Here is a 23,264-nt window from a genome sequence, read left to right on the forward strand (position 1 = left end):
CTGGGGCTGATGGGAGTTGGAGTCCAGCAACATAGGGAGGTACAAAGGCTTCCATAACCCTACAGTAAGCAGTAGGATTTGTCCCCCTATTTTGCACCTGGTTCCAGTGGGTGGAACTTTGGTTTCTAGTTACAAACAGACAGACAGACAGACAGACAAAAAACCAAAGTCACTCGCACAAGCCTGGGACTGCCCTGCTATAAAAGACAGCAATTACAGGAACCAAAAAGTTCTTTTCAGACCTTGGCTCTGCACCGCAGGCACTGTGCACTGGTGCCAAATATGCATTGTACTAAATATGTATTGTGTTAACATCCTGAAATATAACCACCGCATGTGTAAGAGATCAGCTCCTCCCCCATGTTCCCTCGCAATTTCGAAGGTCAATCGAGAATAGCATTTGGAAATTGCCGCCTTTGTGCCAACTCGAGGCGGACAAGGACATTCAGGAGACGGCCTGTTCTTGGCTGCTGCACCTTGTGGAACGTCCGGAGACTCTGTAGTCTGAGCACCTCTCATCTTCGCATATGGCAAGGAGTGGCAGAAAGAGGATCCTGGCTTTCACTCTCCTGGGATCACACTTCTTTTCCCCCAATGATATTCTTAATAAGCTGCAACAATTTTAACATGCACAATCCAGTACACATTTAATCCCCCCTCTTATTTTGTTGACTTCCTACCCCTTTTTCCATGGAGTTTTTATTTTCCCCCTTGCTGCATGCTGTCTTCTATTTGTTAAATTTACAGTGGTATCTTGGTTCGCAAACTTAATCCATTCTGGAAGTCCGTTCCAAAACCAAAGCGTTCCAAAACCAAGGTGCACTTTCCCACAGAAAGTAATGCAAAATTGATTATTCCATTCCAGACTTTTAAAAACAACCCCTAAAACAGCAATTTAACATGAATTTTACTATCTAACAACACCATTGAGCCATAAAATGAAAGCAATAAACAGTGTACTGCAGTCACACAATCAGTCAGTCAGTAGCTGAACTGGGTTCCGCAGTCACATACAAAAAAGAGCCGCAAAAACAGAAACGCAAAATAAATAGCAAAAACAGACAGACCTCAGCGTAACACTCAAATCATCAGTGTTACACTCAAATCGGTGCACATTCGGCTTCCGAAAGCAGTTCGCAAACCGGAACACTTACATCCAGGTTTGCAGTGTTTGGGTTCCAAGTTGTTTGAGTACCAAGGCATTTAAGAACCAAGGTACCACTGTAATTACTTCTGTTGCTCATAGCTCAAATCCTGCTTGCGAGTTCATCATATTATATAATATTTCTTTAAGTGGTCCGGAAAAGGCATCCATTCTTCCATAAAACACTCATCTTTAGATTCTCTCAATTTTGCTCTTAATTTTGCCAGTTCTGCACAGTCCATTATCTTGCTCATCCGTTCTTCTTTGGTGGGAACTTCTTCCACTTCTGAGTAATAAAGAATCCTAGCTGCTGTTGTTACTGCTGGGATCACACTTCTGAGGGGAAACTTACTTGCCTCCTGAGTGAAAAGCTGCAGACGTTCCAAATGCAGGCAAAGCGTTGTTCATTATGCGTATTATCCCAAAAACTTGACAGTAGATGCATGAATTGCTTGTACAACCACATTTTGCTATTTCCAGCACATGAAGACACTCTCGACAGTTTTCGTAAATTCTTTTGGGAGCCAGTGTTGAAGCCAACAATGCTCTGAAGGCTGTAAACATCTGTTACATTTTAATTGCTTTACTATAGTCTTCCCCCGCTTAGTGCCCTCCAGAGGTTTTAGACAACAACTTCCAGCATCCTTGAACATTGGCTATGTTGGCTGGAGATTATGGGAGTTGGAGTCCAAATCATCTGGAAAGCATGAGATCGGGGAAGGCTGTTTGAAGATATTGTTCACTTGATAATTTCTATTTTCCCCTCACATGTGTTTACCTATCCCAAACATTCGGAATATGCAGAGTTGTGGATTCAAGAATCAGATAAAGTGTTGCCCTTGCTTGTCTGTCAGGTAATTAAGAAAGGGGACCCGGTGAGGTTGAAATCCAGCAGTGTAAACAAATGTCTATGAGGATCATTCCTACTTAGACCTGAGGCTGGATTGAGATGGCACATCAGAATCTGATGGACTTTTTCAAGTCCTTAAAACCACTGGCTTCCACTGAGTATCCGGTACAAGGATTTGCAAGATGACGTTTAGTAACAAACAAACACACCCAAGGAAAAGTACACAGTGGAATTCTAATAATAAATATTTGCTTTTTCCAACTGCAGATTGATTTGGAACCAGAAGGAAGAGTGTATGTCATCATAGATCTTTCAGGCTCATCAGGTGAAGGTAAGACTGTTGGGTTTTAACATATTCTGCCATTAATAGCAGATTTATAGTACATTATTGGACACATGATTCAGGACTCCTTCCTCCAAAGATAAGTCTCTAGGTATATGTGCCACAGGGAGCTTGAGAAAACCAGGAGCTCCCTGTGATGCGTACCTGTGTCAAACGAATATTTGCAACACCCACATGCTCTTTTAAGTGGTGATGCTGTGGAAATTCAAAATCTAAGGTTGCAATTAGAAAGTGTGTAATTCTCAAATGTATTGTAGGTTCTGGCTTTGAGATGACCAAATTTTTGTTGGTGATGGTTGGTGTGCCTCTGCCTCCACCTGTTTCCACCTGCTTCATCTTGATCTACTGACAGATGAAGCAACACAGATTTCCTTTTGCCAGTGAGCAAAGACTTTGTCATTCCAGCAGGCCACCAGCTGGCTCACCTGACAGGGTCTTCTATGGGTGTGTGTTGTATTTCGTCCTCCTTGTTGTGCTTTTCAACGGTTTTACGTTTGCCAGTGCTGCTTTCAATAGGGTTCCTTCCTTACTGTTTTTTTGTTTTTTTAAATTATATGTAATGCATGCATGTGTTTTAGTTATACCTGTTTTACTGGATGTCCTGATGAGCCCTTTTGGCTTCTGCACTAGGAGAATGGTGGGGCATTAATTAATGCATTAATTAAAGGGAGATTCAGGTATAAAATAAATCAGAGTGTCACTCAGAGTCTCTGGAAAACAAGTGGACCTTTGCCATATGGCTAAAACACATTAAGGTTGGGGCCACTGATGCTCCCAAGGAGACAGTGTGTTCCACAATATGTGAACATGTAGGGGTCCGTGACACATCGAGGATAAATAAGCCGTGGTTTTCTTTCTGTTGCAATTGGAAAGAACTTAATTTGTGCAGAGGTTAGGTATCTGCAACAGCAGGGGCGTGTGGAAATCCATCCAGTTTGTCGTGACTTCATATTTGTTAAATATGTCATGACTGCGTATTTAAATACATGTGTGATATTTCATCGGTTGCTGTATATGCTAGAAAAAGAAAGCCTAGGGATTGTGTTATGTTGTAATACAGGAACTCGCAAGAAGAAACCATAAGAAAAGATAAGAAAAGAAAAGAAGAAATGTATTTTCATAGGTTACGGTATATACCGTATACAGTGAGGGGGAAAAGTATTTGATCCTCTGCTAAATTTGCCCGTTTACCCTCTGACGAAGAAATGACCAGTCCATGATTGTAATGGTAGGTTTATTGTAGCTGTGAGAGACAGAATAATAACAGGAAAACACCCAGAAGACAAAAGTCAGAGAATGATGTGCATTATGATGAGTGAAATGAGTATTTGATCCCCTATCAACCTGCCAGATGTCAGGCTACCTGGTATCTTCACTGTATGTAAGGAGCTGAGATTAGAAGCACCTGCTGTCTTACCTGTAATCCCAGTTCGTTACAGTACCTGTACAAAAACACCTTCACAGTTTACAGTTACTATTATTCAGCCTGTTGCGCTTTATGTATTGTGATAACTGTATTTGCGTAGCAAGGTATTGAATTTGTTTTGTATATGCTACCTTGGCATCCATTTGAAATGTAAGGTGGCCTAAAAATATAACAAACGACAATATCCATATTCTTCTGCATGTGGACAGCAAAAAGATTTCCAGTTTCTCCTCGTTTCTCCCCCCCCCCCAAAAAAAACTTTTGTCCTGCTTGGTGCATTTTATATTCTGTTATTAAGTGCCAATATGCACTGATGCGTGTTGAGGTGAAAGACTGAGTTCTAGCTTTGTGGATGCAAGGCAGCATGGTGTGTCCCAAACAGCTACGCCCTCTGCTTGTCTCTCAGCACCTGCCATCTGCGGCGGCTGTCTCACCCTGCCTAACGGTAGAGCCGGTCAGGCAGTATTCATTTATTAATTAAAAGAATTTGAAAACAAAACAGAGCAGGGCTTATTAGATCTAGTAACACTCCTAGTCCTTGAGTGGGAAACTGAGCTGAGCTGGTAAACCTGGATTCTGAGGTTTGTTTAGCTAGCAATTATCTGTGTGGCCTTAGGAAAAAAGCCCCCGTCGACGTCTGCTTCCAATCTGTAAAAAAGGCGAAAAAGAATAATGACAGAGCCTGGTTGTGAAGTGGAGGGGTTTTTTTAAAAGAGAGAGAGAGAGGTATTTTGTATGCAGCTATTATATGGATGATTAATAGCATGCACTTGTCTTTGGAATACCTTATAAAGCCCTCTCCTGACATCTCTGGGTGCTTGCTGCATCCTCCACTGATCAAGATGGCAAATGGCGAAAACTAAAACAGTTCCGAAGGTAGCTAGCTGATGCATAGACGTCCTCGCTGTTTACTACCTTGGCATGCTGAAGCGGCAAATCTATCAAGAAAGCAGGAACGAGAAAACAGGAGTATAGGAAACCATTCCAAGGGTTCCATTATCTCTTTTGGCAAGGCTGTCCCTCCTTTTGCTGCCTCTGAGCCCTGGTGTTAGCCTCCTGCTCCTATTTCATCTCACCCGTCTGTGTGTGTCTGAGCGCCCTGCTGACATTGGCTGGGCCCAGAGCAGCCTGCTTCATAATCTTCAACTCTGGTTATCACTGAGTCAGCAGTTTGGACGAGAAAGCATTTCTCTTTTCTCCTCTCTTTGATGGAAGACGATAGTCTTTCAGCAGCACGGCATTCCTTCTTCTTTTGGCTCCTTTGGACGTTGGCGGCTGCCCAAGACCACATTGATTTTTCCATAGTAAGCAGCCTTTTTCTCTTTGGTATTCATTATTTCTAGAAAAGTGTGCATCCACAGTCTCGCTCCCCCCGCTTCTGCTCTCGGAGCAGTGCCCTTTGTGCATGAAACATACATGAAACTTGGTCCTCCTTGCAGTAGATGCATTGAAATTAATGGTCATAACTAAATTGGAGTAGACACATTGAAATCAAAGGTCATAAGTAAGTTTGTCTACTATTTGCAACAGGTCTACTCTGAGTCCTTTGGAATTCCCTCCCCTTGGATACAAGGCAGGCACCTACTGAAAGCCTTCCTCTTAAAGCAAGCTGTTTAATAATTATTTGTTTGTTTGTTTGTTTGTTTGTTTGTTTATATCCCGCCCTTCCCAGCCGAAGCCGGGCTCAGAGCGGCTAACAACAGTAAAATAATACAGCATTCTAAAATCAATTCATTCTAAAATCAGTTCAAATCAAATTGATGGCAACCATTGTGCTAGAGTTCTGTGAAGAATTACCAAAGGAGGGGGTCAGGCTGTGCCTTGGCCAAAGGCCTGGTGGAACAGCTCTGTCTTGCAGGCCCTGCGGAAAGATGTCAAGTCCCGCAGGGCCCTAGTCTCTTGTGACAGAGCGTTCCACCAGATCGGAGCCACAGCTGAAAAAGCCCTGGCTCTGGTTGAGGCCAGCCTAACCTCTCTGTGGCCCGGGACCTCCAAGGTGTTTTTGTTTGAAGACCCCAAGGTCCTCCGTAGGACATACCAGGAGAGGTAGTCCCGAGATCTTTCCCAGTCTGCATTCGTATTTGAATTGCTTTAAATATGTTTTCTATTGGTTCCTTAGTTGTTGTTTGCCACCTTTCGCTCCTTGGTGGTGGTGATGGTGGGAGGTAAGGTGGAATATAAATTTAATTAATATATAAGAAAATAAAATAAGGCAGCTCCATATAACGACATGCATCTGGACTGAAGATGCTCTCTGATATTGCTTAGCAAGGCTAATGTCACATGGAAGATGGCGCAAGCTTGTTTTTCTCATCAGCATCCAGCCCTGATGAGTGTCTAACCAGCTCCTGACATGACTGTACAGCCTTTCTGGGATTTGATGTTGCAATAAATGAATAAAATAACAACTAGAAATCAAACCAGAATTATCTTTTTAAAATATATTTCCAAGACAACAATCTGGATTTACATAACAAATAATTAAGACAAGAGGTGAGACGCAACATAACCAGACACTGGAAAGACATTTATGGCAGAAAGATGGACAATCGGTTCAAAACGGCTTGGGAAACAGCCCTCCTTGAGAGATTAACAAATAAACTGCACTTGACACATGGGCAGATCAAGAAAGATGATTTTACCCCGGTGTGGTTTAATTTCATAGCATATGCCACTACTCCAGAAAAGGAGCAATCCCCCCATCAGCGTTTGGCTCAATCTGGTTGATATAAATGTAAATTTAAACGTAAATTATTATCTTTGCTTTGAACCCCACCTCCCACATTCATCAATATATGAACACCTTATATTGTTTCATTGGTAACATAAGAGGGAAAAAGAACTATTACTCATACTTAATCTAACCACAGCCCCAAGGGCTCCTGATTAGGTGTTTAGCTGTGCACTGTTGAATGTTATCTGTTAACTCTGTTCTACCCTGCTACCCCTCTGTTTCTGTATTTGTTTTAAACCAGTTCACGAACCAAGAACTTATACATTGACCTCTAATAATGAACCACATGCTGTAGATATCGCTGCAAACTTATTCATAGCTGTCAACGTACAGATTTGAAAATAAGGGGACCAGCAGCCTCGAAAATAAGGGATCAGCAGCCAAAATAAGGGATCAACAATTACTTTGATAAAATACCTATTTTGTTGCCTGCAAATGGCTTTAGATACCTATTAGGTCCATAAATTACCATATAGCATATGTTCAACACAAAAAAGCAACAATTTGTTGTTGACAAAGGACAGCTGGACATAGAAAGGGCCCCATTACCTTCAGTAGCTTATTTAAGGGACATCATCAATAAGGTACAGCAGCGGGACATGGCGCTGGGATAAGGGACTGTCCTGCCAAATAAGGGACGCTTGACAGCTATGAACTTATTATGCTATTTTTGTGATATGCAAATGATGTGAGAAGACTTGGGTCTATTTATTTGTATCACTGATTATTCCTATTATCCTTGTTTAGAAAACCCAATGAAAAGTGGCTTTTCTCAAAGTTCTTACCTCCTCTAGACCTCGTTCAGGAAAGAGTTTGCCTCTGACTACAAGTTCATGCTGTGTATGTCAACACTCTCTAATAATTCATAAGTAGCTTTTGCAGCTACAACCTGCTTGTCTGTTTCCCTGGAAAAGTGCACTTGATGCAAACTTTACACCAGCAGGTGACTCATTCCTTTTGTGGGGGGGGGGGGGGAGGCGCGCCATAATGTTCTTCCATGTTTGGTCGAAAGGCTAGAGAATGATTCACAGTTGCATCCTCCTTCTCCATATTTCCTTTTGCCATGTCTCCTGGAACCACGAAGTCTTTTTTGCATCAAGGCAAGGTGATTAATTATGTTTGTCTGGTTGCCTGCACTTAACTGAAAATACAGGTTTGGATTTCGGCACAGGAGTGGGAAGATTAAGCTTCAGCAAAATATCACAGCTCATGCATGTAGGTGGGATACGTATGTGTCACCAGGAGCAGCACATTGAAATCTTTTGGTTTCCAAGTGAAGTTACTGTATTTACTCTAATCTAATGCGCCACCGTATGTAATGCTCACCCTAATTTTCACGTCGTGATTTGGCCAGAAAAGGTGCGCATTACATTCGAGTAAATATGGTAACTCTTTATTGGAAGAAATGAGGCTGCTCAGTAGTGCCAGGACTACTAGCACAGCAACACTTCCCAGTAGATCTTGTCCCTATGAGGCAGTTGTGGGGCCTCTCCCCAGCTGCCTAAGCCTCCCCTTCTCCTGGGCCCTTCCCAAGCAATCTGAGACTCCACCGGCACACTTGTCTTCCCTCTTCCCTCTTCATACCTCTTCTGGTTCTGGGAGATTGTGGGAGAAGCAAACTTGTGGTATAAAATTTCTCATCAAGACAATGGAAAGGGGGGGGGGGTCCTATAGTGTTAAGAGTGATGTTACCCACACGTTTGTGTGACCAGAACAAAATTATAATTTGCACTAGGCTGATGCAAACAGGGGCAATCCTAGAAATGGCCCCCAAATGTGGTTGGGTAGTGGGTCCAGCTTTTGTGATCATGTGCACCCACCTATCCCCACGAGAAATGTAATGTAACCAAAGCATATATGGACACAGCTTGCACATTACAATCTTCCCGTTCTTTTCTGGAATAGAAACAAGGAGGCTGCCTTAGGCCATGCCAGACTCTGTGTTCATTTAGCCCAGTATGGTCTATTCTGACTGGCAGTGACTCTCCAAATGCAGCTCTTTCTCACCACCTGCTACCTGATCTCCCCCCCCCCCCCTTTTCTTCTTCTTTTACCTGGAGTTTCCAGGGGTTGCATTTGGGACCTTCTTTCCTCTCTGATATGAGAAATGGTCCCTCATAATACAATATCTTTATGCAGTTGTCAGTGTGTGTGTGTGTATATAAATTTTAATGTGCATTTTGTTCAGTGACTGTAACCTTCTTGGTAGGCTCCACAATAATTTTGCTGGCACCAAATGAGACTTTCCGTGATCTGAATACTGTTATAAACTGGCCAGCTGCCTTTGACTTAGGCAGCCTGGAGGTATAGTTGTATGAATGGCTCCATCTGTCTGTATTCTCATCAGGCTATTTCTCTGGCCCCTCTCCAGTAGCCATTGCCATTTCCACTCATGACCCACAGAAAATTAATCAGATTTCCCCATCTGAGCTCGGCGCTAGGATTCTTTGAGTCTGAAAATGTAGGAGAGTAATATATCCAGATTTCAAAATTTGGATCTAAGATGCAAATATCTATTGCAGATTTGCCTGCCTAGCCAGCACACAGTGCAACAAGCCAGTCTCTTGGTGCCCTCCAAGTCCTGCGGACTACAACTCCCATCATACCTGAAAATTGATCGTGGTGGTTGGGGCTGATGAGAGCTGTAGTCTAAAAACATTTGGAAAGTGCCACGTTGACTAGCTTTCTCCCTGATATGTTTGCTTTTCCATACCTGGAGATAGATTTCATTACATGGAAGAGCATTTCAACACATGCACTTTCTACCATGTAGTTACTGTGCATTCCAGAAAGGATTATTTCATCATTAGAACTGTAGCATTGGAAGGGACCCTGAGGGTCATCTAGTCAAAGGGACAGCAATGCAAGAATCTTAACTAGATCATACAAGACAGATGGCCATCCAGCCTCTGCTTAAAAATCTCCAAGGAAAGAGAGTCCACCACATCTCCTGGGAGTCTGTCCGCTGTTGAACAGCTCTTGCTGTCAGAAAGTTCTTCCTGATGTTTAGACAGAATCACCTTTCTTGTAAGTTGAAGCCATCGGTTCGAGTCCTACCCTCCAGAGCAGGAGAAAGCAAGCTCTCGATCATCTTGGTCGCCCTCGTCTTCACATGTTCCAGCTTGTCAATATTGTTCCTAAATTGTGGTGCCCAGAACTTGACACAGTACTCCAGGTGGGGTCTGACCAAAGGCATAAAAGAATGGTACTATTATAAGCCAAATGGGGACCAAGTAGGACCAAGACAGCCAAATGAGGACACAGTTCACTGTCATCAATTGTTCAGTATCACATTTGTAAGTGTGTGTTCCAGAAGTTCTTTATGGGTTTGTGTGTATTTTATACAGACACAGGTTGTTCTGTCCCAACTGCTTTCATTTTATCATGGTTGACCTGACAACCCTTTATTATTGTGGATTGATTGGTTGTTCCCAAGTAGACCATCTAATCCTGTTTATACCAGCTCTCCACAGAAAAATAAAAAAATCTCCCTCTGGACTTGTTTTCTGCTTATCTGAGTTGCAGCCTAGAAGGTCTGGCCTTGGATTATATTTTCACCTAATCCATACCATCTCTTTCGTTTCCTGCCAGATCCAAACATCCGTTAATCCTTCCATATCGAAGGATTCGATCATCTTCATCTATAAGTTGTTTGTTCTTTAAGTTGTGGTCCACTTACTAAAGTTTCTGATTGGCAGGGGAGTGTGAATTGGTATGAATGTTAGGTGGTATGAAAGAAATGAGTGCCCACAAGGCAAATATTTCAAAACCAGTTGTGGGCTTACTGTCCTATTGGTGCTTGAGGCTCCCAGGGGAAGCAGGCAGAGTGCAGGTCAAGCAGGGAACATTCAGCACCGTGGACAGCTCAGAGAGGTCCTGCTAAGAGGAGTTGTCTCTGAAGGGAGCTAGAGCCAATTGAAACTTTGTGTAGGTTGACCCAGGTGTGGGTCACCTCCCTGGAAGTGCTGGCAGGCGAGTTGAAGGGCCCTCATTTTGTAGCCTTTGATTTCTACAAGGCTCGGGGAGGCAGAGGTATTGCTGGGAGCTTTTTCTTTCAGTCAGAGGATGGCGGCAGGGCTGTGTTCTCTGGCCAGCAGGGCCCTGAATAAAATATTGGTGGTTTTCCCTGCAAGGAAACAGCCTGGACCTTGGGCTCATCTGCATCTTTAGCTGGGTACTGCTTCTTGCAAACAAATGAAACAAAACTCATTTTATTTCTTATTTTTTTATCATGAAAAGCAGGAGTTGTGCAAACACTGGGTGGTTTAATTTAATTCAGACACATCTGGAGGGAAGGTGGAAAAAAAAGACAGAAGTGCAAAAAGAATGCAGAGGCATAACACCACCAGTTAAAAATACAAAACACATTCCTGAAGGTGAGTGATCATAAACAAGCGGATTTGACAAGGATGTTAGGGGATCAGCCAGTCGAAAGTTAAGCATTTTTAAAAGTCTGCTCATTTTCTGATGGGAGAGATTTAAGCAAGCGCTTATCAGCTCTACTGTTAAAATAAGTGAGCTTGAAAGCACAACACAGAGTTGCGATGGGAGAGAAAGAGGTGCATGCATTTCTCTTCTGTCATAACTTTTCAGTGCTTTCAAGCCTGTTTTGTAAATTGAAATTTGCGGTGCCATTTCTCCAGTTGCCAAGGGAGCTCCCATTAAATGGTGTCTGGGCAGTTGGGAAGGGGTTATTTTAGCAGTTGTAGCAGCATTGACTCCCTTGTCCTTTTTTTTTAATGTTGTGCTTTTTGCATGTAGGGTTTGCTTCTGCCACACACAAATGGACAGCCTATATTTCTCCTACCTATATTTTCCTTCCCGCCAAATGCCCTGGATGCAGTGTTGGGAGGAGGATTTTGGAAATAGCAGCTGCCGCAAAAATCGCAGCATCCCCCAGCGGCAGAATGCATTGGTTTTAGTAAGGATGTGATGATGGCTTTCTTTTTAAAGGGGTAGGCTTCATATGCAACGCCCCCCCCCCCCAACTCAAAGAGGCTGCTTCCTTTCTGAGTCAGGGCCAGAGCCCTTTAGAGGCAAGTGAATAATTGACACACACACAGAGAGAGAGAGAGAGAGAGAGAGCGCACAAGTGAGAGAGAGCTCTTTTGTATAATAATAATAATAATAATAATAATAATAATAATAATTTTACTTATACCCCGCCCTCCCCAGCCAAGACTGGGCTCAGGGCGGCTAACACGAAATATAAAACAATTGATTGAAATGCAGCTTAAAAAACAAGATTAAAATACAACATTAAAACATTAAAATGCAGCCTCATTTCAGTGGAAACTCAATCAAAAACTTTTTGGGGGATAAAAACGTCAAGTCTTCACTGTCTCTGATGAAGACTGTCTCTTTTTCTGCTATGCCCGTTTTGAGCTGGACTTAATTCAATTCCTTAAAATAAAAAATAAAAAAATATTTTGGTTATTTAATCGAGTTGTCCACATCGTGAAACTCTAAAAATTGGGCTATTATGCTGTCCACACTGGCATCTCATCAAAATAAAAAATGCCTGCTCTTCAGTGGTGGAGGATTCCCATCTTAAGTAGGAGAGCTAATTGAAGTTTTTTCAAGTATTTGACTGGAACGCTCAAAACCCAACCAGAATTAGTTTTGCAGTGAGCAGGACAAGATGCACATACAAGTTGCATTACAGGGGATTGGGCTAGATGATGCTTGAGGCCACCTACGATTCTCTGATTCTAGTTATTGGGGCCGGGGGGGGGAGAAATTAGACCAATGTGCCCATCAGTATACCAGGCAATGAGTCAGACCAGGCATAGGCAAACTCGGCCCTCCAGATGTTTTGGGACTACAACTCCCACCATCCCTAGCTAACAGGACCAGTGGTCAGGGATGATGGGAGTTGTAGTCCCAAAACATCTGGAGGGCCGAGTTTGCCTATGCCTGAGACAGACCATTGGTCCATCTAGCTCAGTGGTTCTCAACCTGTGGGTTCCCAGATGTTGTTGGACTACAACTCCCATCATCCCTAAGCTCTGGTCTTGCTAGCTAGGGGTGATGGGAATTGTAGTTCAATAACATCTGGGGACCTACAGGTTGAGAAAGGCTGATTTAACTCAATATTGTCTACTCTGACTGGCAGTGGCTCTCCTGGGCTTCAGGCGGGGTCTCTCCCAGCCCTACCCGCAGATGTTATGGACATTTTCCATGAAAAGCAGTTTTTTAAAGAACTCAGCTTATTGTTTATCTTTCTTGGTCACCGTAAGGTTCCAGTTGAAGCAATAAGATATACAATTATAAAACAAATAAAACAGCCATAAAATAAGAAAGTGAAACTAATTAAAAACAATTACACACATATAAAAAGAGTTACAAAAAATCTAAAATCAAGAATGTTACTTGCCCCAAAGTGGAAAGACGCAGAAGTCCCAGAAAAAGAAGAATGGATACAAAAATGTATGGAATATGCAGAAATGACGAAACTTACCGGAAGAATAAGAAATCAAGGTAACAAACGTTTTATAAGAGAATGGAAATGGTTTATTGAATATTTACAGATAATTTGTAAGCAGATAAAAACATTAGCAGGATTAATGTAATGACCAGCAATTTTATAAGAGTATATATTTACAGCAGATAAATAAATGAGCAAGTTAAATGAACATGGATATGCAGAAGACACTAAAAAATTAATTTAAGGAACCGCAGAAAGAGGGGGAAGGAAGTCAAAATTTCGAAACATTAAATTGATTGTAAAACTAACGAAATGTATAAATTTGAAAAACAAAAATAAAAAATCTAAAAGCAGCCAAAAGCCCATAAAACAACTCAAAACAAATACGCGTAAAGCCATCATCATTAAAACACTGACAAAATTTTTTGTAGATCTTTAAAAACTTGTATAGGTAACCAAATTTTGTGTCTGTGTAGGCTTGCTTTATGATGATGCTTTTAAAAATTGCAGCATAATCTGATACATATTTATTCAGAAATAAGCTTTGCTGTGGTCTAGTAAGTGTGTGTAAACTTCCTCTTTTTTTGGCAGATCAATTTCTGGGATGGCTCAGGAACAATAATAATATAACTTTGTGGTGTTGTGGTTAGAATTTTGGACTAGTACAAGTGAATTCAGGGCTCAGATTCCGAACTCAGCTGCAATCTCACTGGATGACCTTGGGCCAGTCATTATGTCTCTGCCTAGCCCACCTCACAGGGTTGTGGTGGTGATAAAATGGAGATGGGCAAGGGGAGAGCCACCTATATTGCCTTGAGCTCCTTGTAGGAAAAAGTGGGCTACAAATGTAGGAAATAAACACAATACATATATTTCTTGTGGTGGAATTGTCTCAGAAATGTAGCTTCTTTTGCCCATGTGATGGATTTCCCTCTAGCCCGAGCGTTGCTTTGTGGTTTTTGGACCATTTTATTAGATTCCAATAACAATTAAAACAATTTAACCCGTAACGACAGATAACTCTAACGCTCAGAAAGTCTTAGCACAGGTAAGCCTTTAAAAGGCTTTTGGCCGCCTTCCTTATTATTTTCCATTCAGCTGTGGCAGAGAGCAGCCTTTGTTTGCAAAATCTGGAATGAATTAGTGTGCTGTGATTACTTGCAGGCCTCCAGCTTAACGAAGAAAAATAAGGTTCAGGGCAATATACCCATGCAATATTGCAATAAAACACAGGTGGTTTCCATTTTCTTATCTGTCCCCAATTCCCTTTGCTATGGGAGACAATGGCAGAGCTCAAGAGTAATTGCAACAAGAGCAAAACTTTGGCTGCTCCAATTTCTTACCGTTACCTTTTAATGGCCAAGGTCTAGTTGCAGCAGGAATCCGTCGGATGGATGGTTCGTGGGCTTCTGTTTCCTGTTTTATAGATGGAAACATATTGATTGCAATGCCAAGCAAGTATGATTTATTTTGAATCATTGAGACAAATCATATAATGAGTCCACTTGGTAAACTAAAATGAGCTTGACTGAAACTCGCTTTTATGCTAAGCTGGAACATTAATCCATCTAACCCAGTCTGGTCCGGTCTGGCTCTCAGTTGGACTGCAAGGATCTTTCTCAGCCTGGCTACTTTGAGTTCCCCAGTGGTGGAAAACCTCTTCTTTTTGAGGGCTGCCTGTCAGGGCCAGAGGTGATAGATCCAGTGGCAATGCAGCTCTTCTGATAAAGTTGGATCTGTGACTCAGGAAAGCTTATGCCATGATAAACATGTGCAAGTCAGGCTCCAATAATTGGCATTGCCGTCTAGCAAGCATGACAACTGCGCAGCCTCTTCCAGCTTTGAAGCTACAGAGTGTCAGCATCGCCCTTGAGCCAGTGCCACCAACTGGACTCATCCACTTCAGCCCCGACTGGGCTAGGCGAGCTGGGTAGCACTTCAAAACTCTTTGATCCTCTTGTTCTGGTGCTTCCTCCTCTTTGGGAGAGTGGGGAGCTAAAGTATATGAAGCTGCTAAGTCTGAGTCTGCGTCAGACTCTCCTGAGGTTTTGGGGCTCTGATAATCTGTGCCATCATCTGAATCTACATCGGCATCAGGATTATCATCAGCTGCAACAGCACTTGCCTCCCTCTTAAATGTCTTTGCCCCTTTTGCACCATCATCACAAATGGGATGATACTGAAAAACGCCTACTCTGTCCCACTGTGGATTGTCATCAATACTCCTGGTCAGCCTTATGGTTTTCGTGTCTGTGATCAGGACACGATAAGACTCTTTCTCATATCCTAGGAAAACACCATGTTCTCCACGCTTACTCAGTTTGTCACCCTGCGAGGTGTGCACCCAAACCTCTGACCCAAAAATTTTAAAATGCTTTACACATGGCTTCCTTCCGTGAAGCATCTCGTATGGGGTGCAATTTACAGCAGACTGGTACCTCCTGTTGTACACGTGACAGAAAAACGAAAGAGCTTCGGCCCAAAAGGGATTGGGCAGCCCCGAATCATGTAACAGTGTTCTGATTCCTTGCTGCAGGGTCTGGTTTATTCTCTCACATAAACCATTCTGCCAGGGTGATCTGGGCGTGGCAGTCCTATGCTCAATGCCCTGTTCAGAAAGAAAAGCCTCAAACTCCTCTGAACAAAACTCACCACCCCTGTCAGTGAAAATACAACGTACATTCTCATTATGTACATTTCTGAGCCATTTACAAAACTGGCGAAACTTGGTAAAGGCTTCAGACTTTTTCTGCAACATATAGACCCAAACATATCTTGAATAGGAGTCTATCAAAACCATGAAAAACCTTGAATTGCCTCTAGAGAGCGCTAGAGGCCCCACTAAGTCTGCATGAATGACTTCGTATGGTTTCTTGGCCTCTCTCCCAAACTCTGTACCTTTGGGAGCTTGTCTTGCCTTACTCTCAGCACAAGAAACACATTTCATGTGGTAGGGACATTCTTTCAACTTCATACCCTCAACCATATCAGGCATTTTTGCCACAGCCTGGAAATTCAAATGACCATAAACACGGTGGTAATAATGAATACATTGGTCATGCAACTTCTCATTCTTATCAATAGATAAATTGCAACACTCTTTCTCAGTTGCTTCTGCAGTACCTGTACCTGAAACAAAAGGCAATTGGTACAGACCATTTTCACATTTTGCATACAGAATGAGCTTGCCATCTCGACGAATTTCACAGTGAGATTTAGCAAACACCACCTTAAACCCTTGACGATCAAGCTGGGAAACACTCAACAAATTGTCCTGAATATCAGGCGCATACAGGACATTCTTAACTGTTGCATTCAGGCTCTTTAAAAACACAGTTCCCTGAGCCAAACTCGTGAGGACAGTCCCATCTGCTTGATGAATTTCTTTCTCTTGCTTCTCAAGATGAACAAAGAGATCCTTATCTTTGGCCACGTGGTTTGAACAGCCAGAGTCGACCACGAAGAAACTCCACCCACGTTGATTGGAGCAGCGAGAGATCAAAGCCATTGAAGTAGCAGGTGCTTGGGGATTTCGTACTCCTCCCCCTCTGCCTCTGAAGTTTCCCTTCTTCTTTGAAGTTTTCTTGCTGCATTGAAAACTCAAATGGCCTTGTGCTCCACACGAAAAGCACCGCCTCAACTTTAGTGCTTTAACAGCAGCAGTTTCACTTTCACTTTCCCCTGCTGGAGACTTAGGCACATTTTCAAGCACATTTTTAACAGCACCATTTCCCCGGCTTTCTCTAACAGCCTGTCTGCGATCCCACTCATTCAGGAGCACGCTAGACACATAATCTTCCGTTAGCCGGTCAGAAGGCATTGTAGAAATCTGGGCAGCTACTCCATCGTAAGAATCGTCTAGGCTATTTATCATCAGCATTGCAAACACAGCCTCTGAAATAGCCAGGTCTTGCTGAACAAGGTCCTGTCTGAGACGCTTTAACTGAGATAGATGGCTAGGCAAATCACCACCTTTCTCCAACTGCAGCCTGCACAGCTTCTTGAAGAAAATCACACTGGAACCAGCATTCTGCCTCAAATGCATATCTCTTAGCTCATGCCAAACAGCTCGTGCAGTCTCTTGACCCTCTAAGTTTACCAGCAAGTGGTCTGAAACACTCAAAACAATTGTCCCTCGGGCTCTCATATCTGCAGCATGCCACTCAGGCCATTCATCATCATCCTTATCGGGAGGGTCATCTTCTATTGTGTGAAATAGCTTTTCCCTCTGTAAAAGCGCTTTCATCTTGACCTGCCAAACTGCATAGGTCTCAGGCGTGAGGAGAGGAAAGGACATAGCCATCTGGCCAGAATGTGCACAGGCCATGTCTGCTATTACTTAGCGCAAGACACTTCCCTCATGCAACACAGATAAAGCCTTGGACTCCTTTAGCCACTCTCTCTCCCACTCAGAGCACAATTAACAGGCAAACAGGGACGCTATCTTCTTTCTTTGGCAGTCAGCAACATACCTCCATAAATCAAGCAACAGCAACAGCAACAGCAACAGCAACAGCGGCAGCTTGAACACTCTGCTCCAAAACAGCTCTGCTTCTGGGCACCGCAAATCAGTCCAGCATGCAGCGTCCGTTCCGCCGTCTGGCAATCGGCAACACAAACCTCTGACGACTGGTACAACTGGAACAACGGCTGGTCAGACGACTGGGACAACGACTGGTCAGATGACTGGGACAATGACTGGGCCCATAACCGATGTCAGCATCGCCCTTGAGCCAGTGCCACCAACTGGACTCATCCACTTCAGCCCCGACTGGGCTAGGCGAGCTGGGTAGCACTTCCAGAGACCACCTTCTGCACAGGAACAGGTCAAAGTGCTGTGGACTCACAGCTTAGTGTTGTGAGCACCGGATTCACTCCAACCAGAAGACAGTCGTCGCACAGCAGAGTACAGCAGACTCTAGCAGAGTATATAAACAACTCGGAGAGCAGCTCTGTAGAATATCTTCTTTATTCTATCTACAACTATTATACAGCTATATACAGAGCTTAATGAGTCTAAGCATAAATGAATGCTGCACTGCACTGAGTGTCTGCAGCTGCTCTTAGCAGCAACCTTATCTCTACACACGATCTCTAACACTCAGTCTCTCTCTCTCTCTCTCCGACACTGACTGACTGACTGACTCAGTGCTGGAGCAGAATAAGTAGAGAGCAGAACACGCCTCCTCCTCTCTGAAGAATCAGCAGACTCCTCAGGAGATTCTTGGATATGGGAGGGGTGAAATCTCCTCACAGAGATGGGCAGATTTCCTAGAAGGATATAGAGATTCCCACCTCCACAGTTGGGGATGATGCCTGTGGATTGTTTGGCTAAGGCTAACATTAAAGACAGCAGTCATGAAATTAAAAGACGCCTGCTTCTTGGGAGAAAAGCAATGACAAACCTAGACAGCATCTTAAAAAGCAGAGACATCACCTTGCCAACAAAGGTCTGTATAGTTAAAGCCATGGTTTTCCCAGTAGTGATGTATGGAAGTGAAAGCTGGACCATAAAGAAGGCTGATCGCCGAAGAATTGATGCTTTTGAAATATGGTGCTGGAGGAGACTCTTGAGAGTCCCATGGACTGCAAGAAGATCAAACCGATCCATTCGGAAGGAAATCAGCCCTGAGTGCTCACTGGAAGGACAGATCCTGAAGCTGAGACTCCAATACTTTGGCCACCTCATGAGAAGGGAAGACTCCCTGGAAAGAACCCTGATGTTGGGAAAGATGGAGGGCACAAGGAGAAGGGGACGACAGAGGACAAGATGGTTGGACAGTGTTCTTGATGCTACCAGCATGAGTTTGACCAAACTTCGGGAGGCAGTGGAAGACAGGAGTGCCTGGCGTGCTCTGTTCCATGGGGTCACGAAGAGTCGGACACGACTAAACGCCTAAACAACAACAACAACATTGAAGAGCTAAGGTGTTTGGGGCGCTTTGACCACCATAGGGCCAAACAGGTAAACCACTTCCCCTCTAGCCACCCCCCTTCCTGGTATTTTCTGCTCCGGAGCAAGTAGCATGAGTGAGTTTTAGAAGGCATCTCTCCATCCATCCACCCTTTGGGAAACGCAATTCTTGAGTACCATTGGCAGAAAGTTCTCAGGATGCTCAGCCCAGTATGCTCTCCTCTCCAATAGGCTTCTCTGTAGGAAAGGCAGATGGGGCTTGCCCCGATGAAGATGGATAAGTGGGGCTGTGAGCCAGCAACTGCAATTCTGACTAGTAAAAAATTGTAAGCCCTTGCTATATTTCCTTTACATCCTATAGGACGTAGTCTATTACAACATAAACAGCAGACCTGGTTACTCCTCTGGCAAGTGTGGATACTGAAGGAATTTTAGAAGCAGCAACAATTCTTTCTTTGGAAGGGGATGCTGATATGTCACAGGTGTGTGCAAAGGCCTTAATTTTAAGAGCAGCATGCCGGAATCTGTATCCACTGGGCCCTCCCTGAATGACCACCCCACTCCACAAAAAAGCTCTCATCAGTGGTGTAGCATGGGTTAGCAGCGCCCGGGGCAAGGCAAGTATCCTTGGCACTGCCTACTGATAGCTTGGCGACCTACTCGAGTGGCAGCGGCAATGCCATGTGAACGTCGAGCGTGGCAGAGACTGGAACAGGGGATTGGTTGGGAGTGGGTATCTTTTGTGCAGAAGGTGCCCTAGCAACCGGCCATTGTCAAAATCTGCTCCTCACTCCGCCTGTGGGAACAGTGGGAGATTTTCTGTGTTGGGAGGGCACACTATTTAAAAAAATATTATTATTATTACTACTTCCTTTCCCCCCTTTTGAACTTTTGCACCCCTTCGAATTTTGCGCTCCGGGCAACCTCCCCTGTGGCCCTACCCATGCCATGCCACTACAATAACCTCTTTATACACAAGGCACTCTCCCTTTGCACCGGAGAGCCTTTTCCTAAACATCTGCTGTATATGGGGAAATTTCTTTTTCTGCAAATTTTATTTATTTGAATGTGTATGGAGTAAGAAAAACAATTAATACCCACTCCACAGCCCGGAAGAATGGCTGGTGACCAAACATTCTCCACCGAAGCAGCCTTGTAAATGGGAGCAAAGAATTTATTTGCCCACTAGATAACAGCATGCAGTAGCTGAGGGTCACCTTTCCCATTGACCCTTGAATAATGATGATAGCTTGCTGCTCTGCTTCAGAGCCTGTCTTGTCATCAGCATCCTTGATAGGCTCATCCTTTCCCACTCTCGCCTGTTGATGGCCCCAGCCTTCAGAATCACAGGGACCCATTGCCTCTCTTTCTTCCTCTCCTCTCCTGGATACCTTGACAGGCCCAGAATGGAGCCTTGGCTCTTTCAGTCCCATGAATCTTTGCCCTTTCCTATTGTTGACCCTGTTGACCCTTGACCCTGGCCTGATAACAGATAGATAGCCACTGCATCATCTTGGCCAGGGGTTGTCAACCTGTGAGTGTTTCAGGATTCTAGGTGGGCGGTAGGGGGTTCTACGGCACAAGCTGAATCCTCCTTCCATTGAGAACTGGTGGGCGGTAAGGAAATTTTACCATCAAGAAAGATGCATTAGTGGGCGGTAGGTATAAAAAGGTTGACTATCTTGCCCATCAGTAAACTAGCAGCTGTATTCTGCACTAACCAGAGTTTCCAGGCCAGGGTCAAGAAAACATGGCAGCAATTCAGTCTCAAGGTTAGCAATGCATAGACTTCAATGGCCATGTGATCCCAATATGGCCATGGTTCACATACCAGACAAATCAGTGAAAAAGCGCTCCTGACCTTTTTATTACATGCTAATAACTTTCTGCTATTGTATCAGCCATGTTGGAAGTCTTTTAGCAGGCAGAAAGTCAGGATATCAACGGTTTAAGGTGAACTCATTAAATACATGGATAACAGGGATTATTTGCTCGAGCACTGCAAAACCTAGTGCCTATTAAAAATGCTGGTCTTTGTAGGGGGAAAAATGCAAAGCAATATTTCCTTGCATCCCAAAGCCTCATTTTTCAAATATGTTTTTTTAAGCTATGTTTTAGAATTTGAGCTAGAGATTCTGAATCCACTCCCTTCTCTCCCTGTTTTTCATCACAGTCGCCTTCCAACAACTCAAAAACCTCCCCAGACAGAAGTGTTCTGTAACTGCGATAAAGAGGTGGGCTGTTTTTATAGGTGCGATATCCTGTCAGACAAACAGAAGGTCACATCGGAACTCAAGTACTGCTGCTAAGTAATTTTACCCCTGAATGCGTTTGGAGAACTGCCAGGCCAGCTCACCTTCCCATCTATTATCGCACCAACTTGCCTTGTGAGAAATCCTGATTTACATTTATAAAACTTACAAGGCAAGATAGAATATAGGGAAAGTGGATCAGTGTAATACGGTTTGTTGCTAGGGATGGGGTGGAAGAATCCAATTCAGCGCACATTTAAAGGAAAACCCACAAGAACACAGCCACCTTTTGAAATCCACGCTCCTCCGTATTTTGCAATGCAGTTCTCTAGCCAAGGAATGTGTACAAAAAATACATGCACTAGGGTAAAGTGCATAAAGTGTGTGTGTGTGTGTGTGTGTACACACACACACACACACACACACACACACACATATATATACATGTGTGCGTGTGCGTGTGCGCGCACACACACACACATATACACACAAAATATATAAGGGGATGTTGCAGAAAAGTGTATATTAGGCAAAATTGCATGCACACATGGATAAATTTGCACTAAAATGCTGGTGAGGACTTAAAATAAATAAATAATAACGAACTGGAGAACTCAGCTTAAGTCTAGAAAAAGGAGAATCCGAGAGATACCAACAGTATTCATTCATCTGTGTTTAGCCCAGGAACAGGAAACATGTGGTTCTCTAGCTGCTGCTTGACTCCAACCCCCATCAGTCCTAGTGGTCAGGGTTAATAGGAGTTGTAGTCCAATAACGTCTGGCAGGTCACCAGTTCCCCATACCTGAATTTTCATTCTGTTCACTTTTCTGCTTTTAACTGCTTGTTTTTACCCTCAGGGATTACTGTTAGGACAAAGAGCAGCAATGGTACCTGAAGGGTTCGTTGCTTACTTCAATACAGGGCAGAAAAGGCCAGAGTGCAGATTTCATAATGGAATTTGAAAAGTATATGCATGGGCAGTTGATAATGTTGTTTAAGCTACTTACTGGTCGGGGACAAAATCCATATAGTGAAGTCTTTTTCCTTTTAGAGAACTCTGCAGAAACATTTATTGAAAGGTTAAAAGAAGGACCTCCCTTAAAAACAGAATCAGCAAGAGAACCAATTTTAGGTGCTTGGTAGCCTTAAAGCCCAAGGGAAGATGTCACAGGGTTAACTCCTCCCATGATGCTTTTTCAGGTGATGAAACATAGGCAGCTGGGGAGGCTGCAGAGTGCTGGAAAAGTGTTGTTTGGAAAGAAAAACACATACTACCTTTTGCCATCCTGCAAGAAGAGGCTAAGATCAGCCCTGCACTGCTGAACTTATAAAGTGCCCTGCAAATGAGGAAGAAAAACCAAAGTCCTTTTCACAAGGGAAGAAACTTTCCCCAAACTGGAGAACAGGTTTCATCACAGATATGCACACACCCCTTTGGGCAAGGGAGAATCTGTGTTTAAAATAAGTAAATAAAGCAGGCAGCTAGTATTCAGTGATGGTTGAGCATGCTCAGTCCTTATTACCTTACTTGTGGGGTGCCCTCTTAGTTCCCTCCTTGACTGTTTTTGTATTTCCCTCCTTGAGTATTTTTGTACTTCCCCAGGACGGCCAAACCTCCCCCCTCTTCCTCAGTGGTCCCATTTTGGCCACGATAATGTTCGCGTTCACTCGTTGAGTTCAGCTTTACAGGCAGGGATATACATAATACATTGTGTGCCCTAGGCTGGGAGTAAGTCCCATTGGGTTTAAATTTTGTGTGTACACCACCCTGTCTTACAAAACTTCCAGCCTTTCCTCCCTTGTACTCAAGGCATATGCATGCATAGGTGACTTCAAAGTCGAAGCCATGAAGTGCTCAGGAATTCTGAAGCAGTGGGATAAAACAGAAGAGTTTGGATTTGATATCCCACTTTATCACTACCCTAAGGAGTTTCAAATGGGCTAAGAATCTCCTTTCCCTTCCTCCCTCACAACAAACACTCTGTGAGGTGAGTGAGGCTGAGAGACTTCAGAGAAGTGTGACTGGCCCAAGGTCACCCAGCAGCTGCATGTGGAGGAGCAGGGAAGCGAACCTAGTTCACCAGATTACGAGTCCACTGCTCTTAACCACTACACAACACCAGAGCCACCAGTGGTCTCTCTGGGCCACAGATTGAATTCTGGAAAGCAGGAC

The 23,264-nt window shown here is 43.6% G+C and overlaps 1 protein-coding gene across 1 annotated transcript in view; it reads left to right on the forward strand.

Annotated features, from left to right (window-relative positions):
* The window catches only part of PRKCE (protein kinase C epsilon), a 315,710-nt gene that overhangs the window by 134,853 nt on the left and 157,593 nt on the right, over positions 1-23,264 (forward strand). The window contains exon 2 of the mRNA XM_080998138.1: positions 2,262-2,325. Coding sequence (XP_080854264.1) covers positions 2,262-2,325 — 64 coding nt within the window. The remainder of the gene's footprint in view (positions 1-2,261; positions 2,326-23,264) is intronic.

This window comes from Podarcis pityusensis, assembly GCF_964106645.2.
Source record: "Podarcis pityusensis genome assembly, chromosome: 3".
Lineage (NCBI taxonomy): Eukaryota > Metazoa > Chordata > Lepidosauria > Squamata > Lacertidae > Podarcis > Podarcis pityusensis.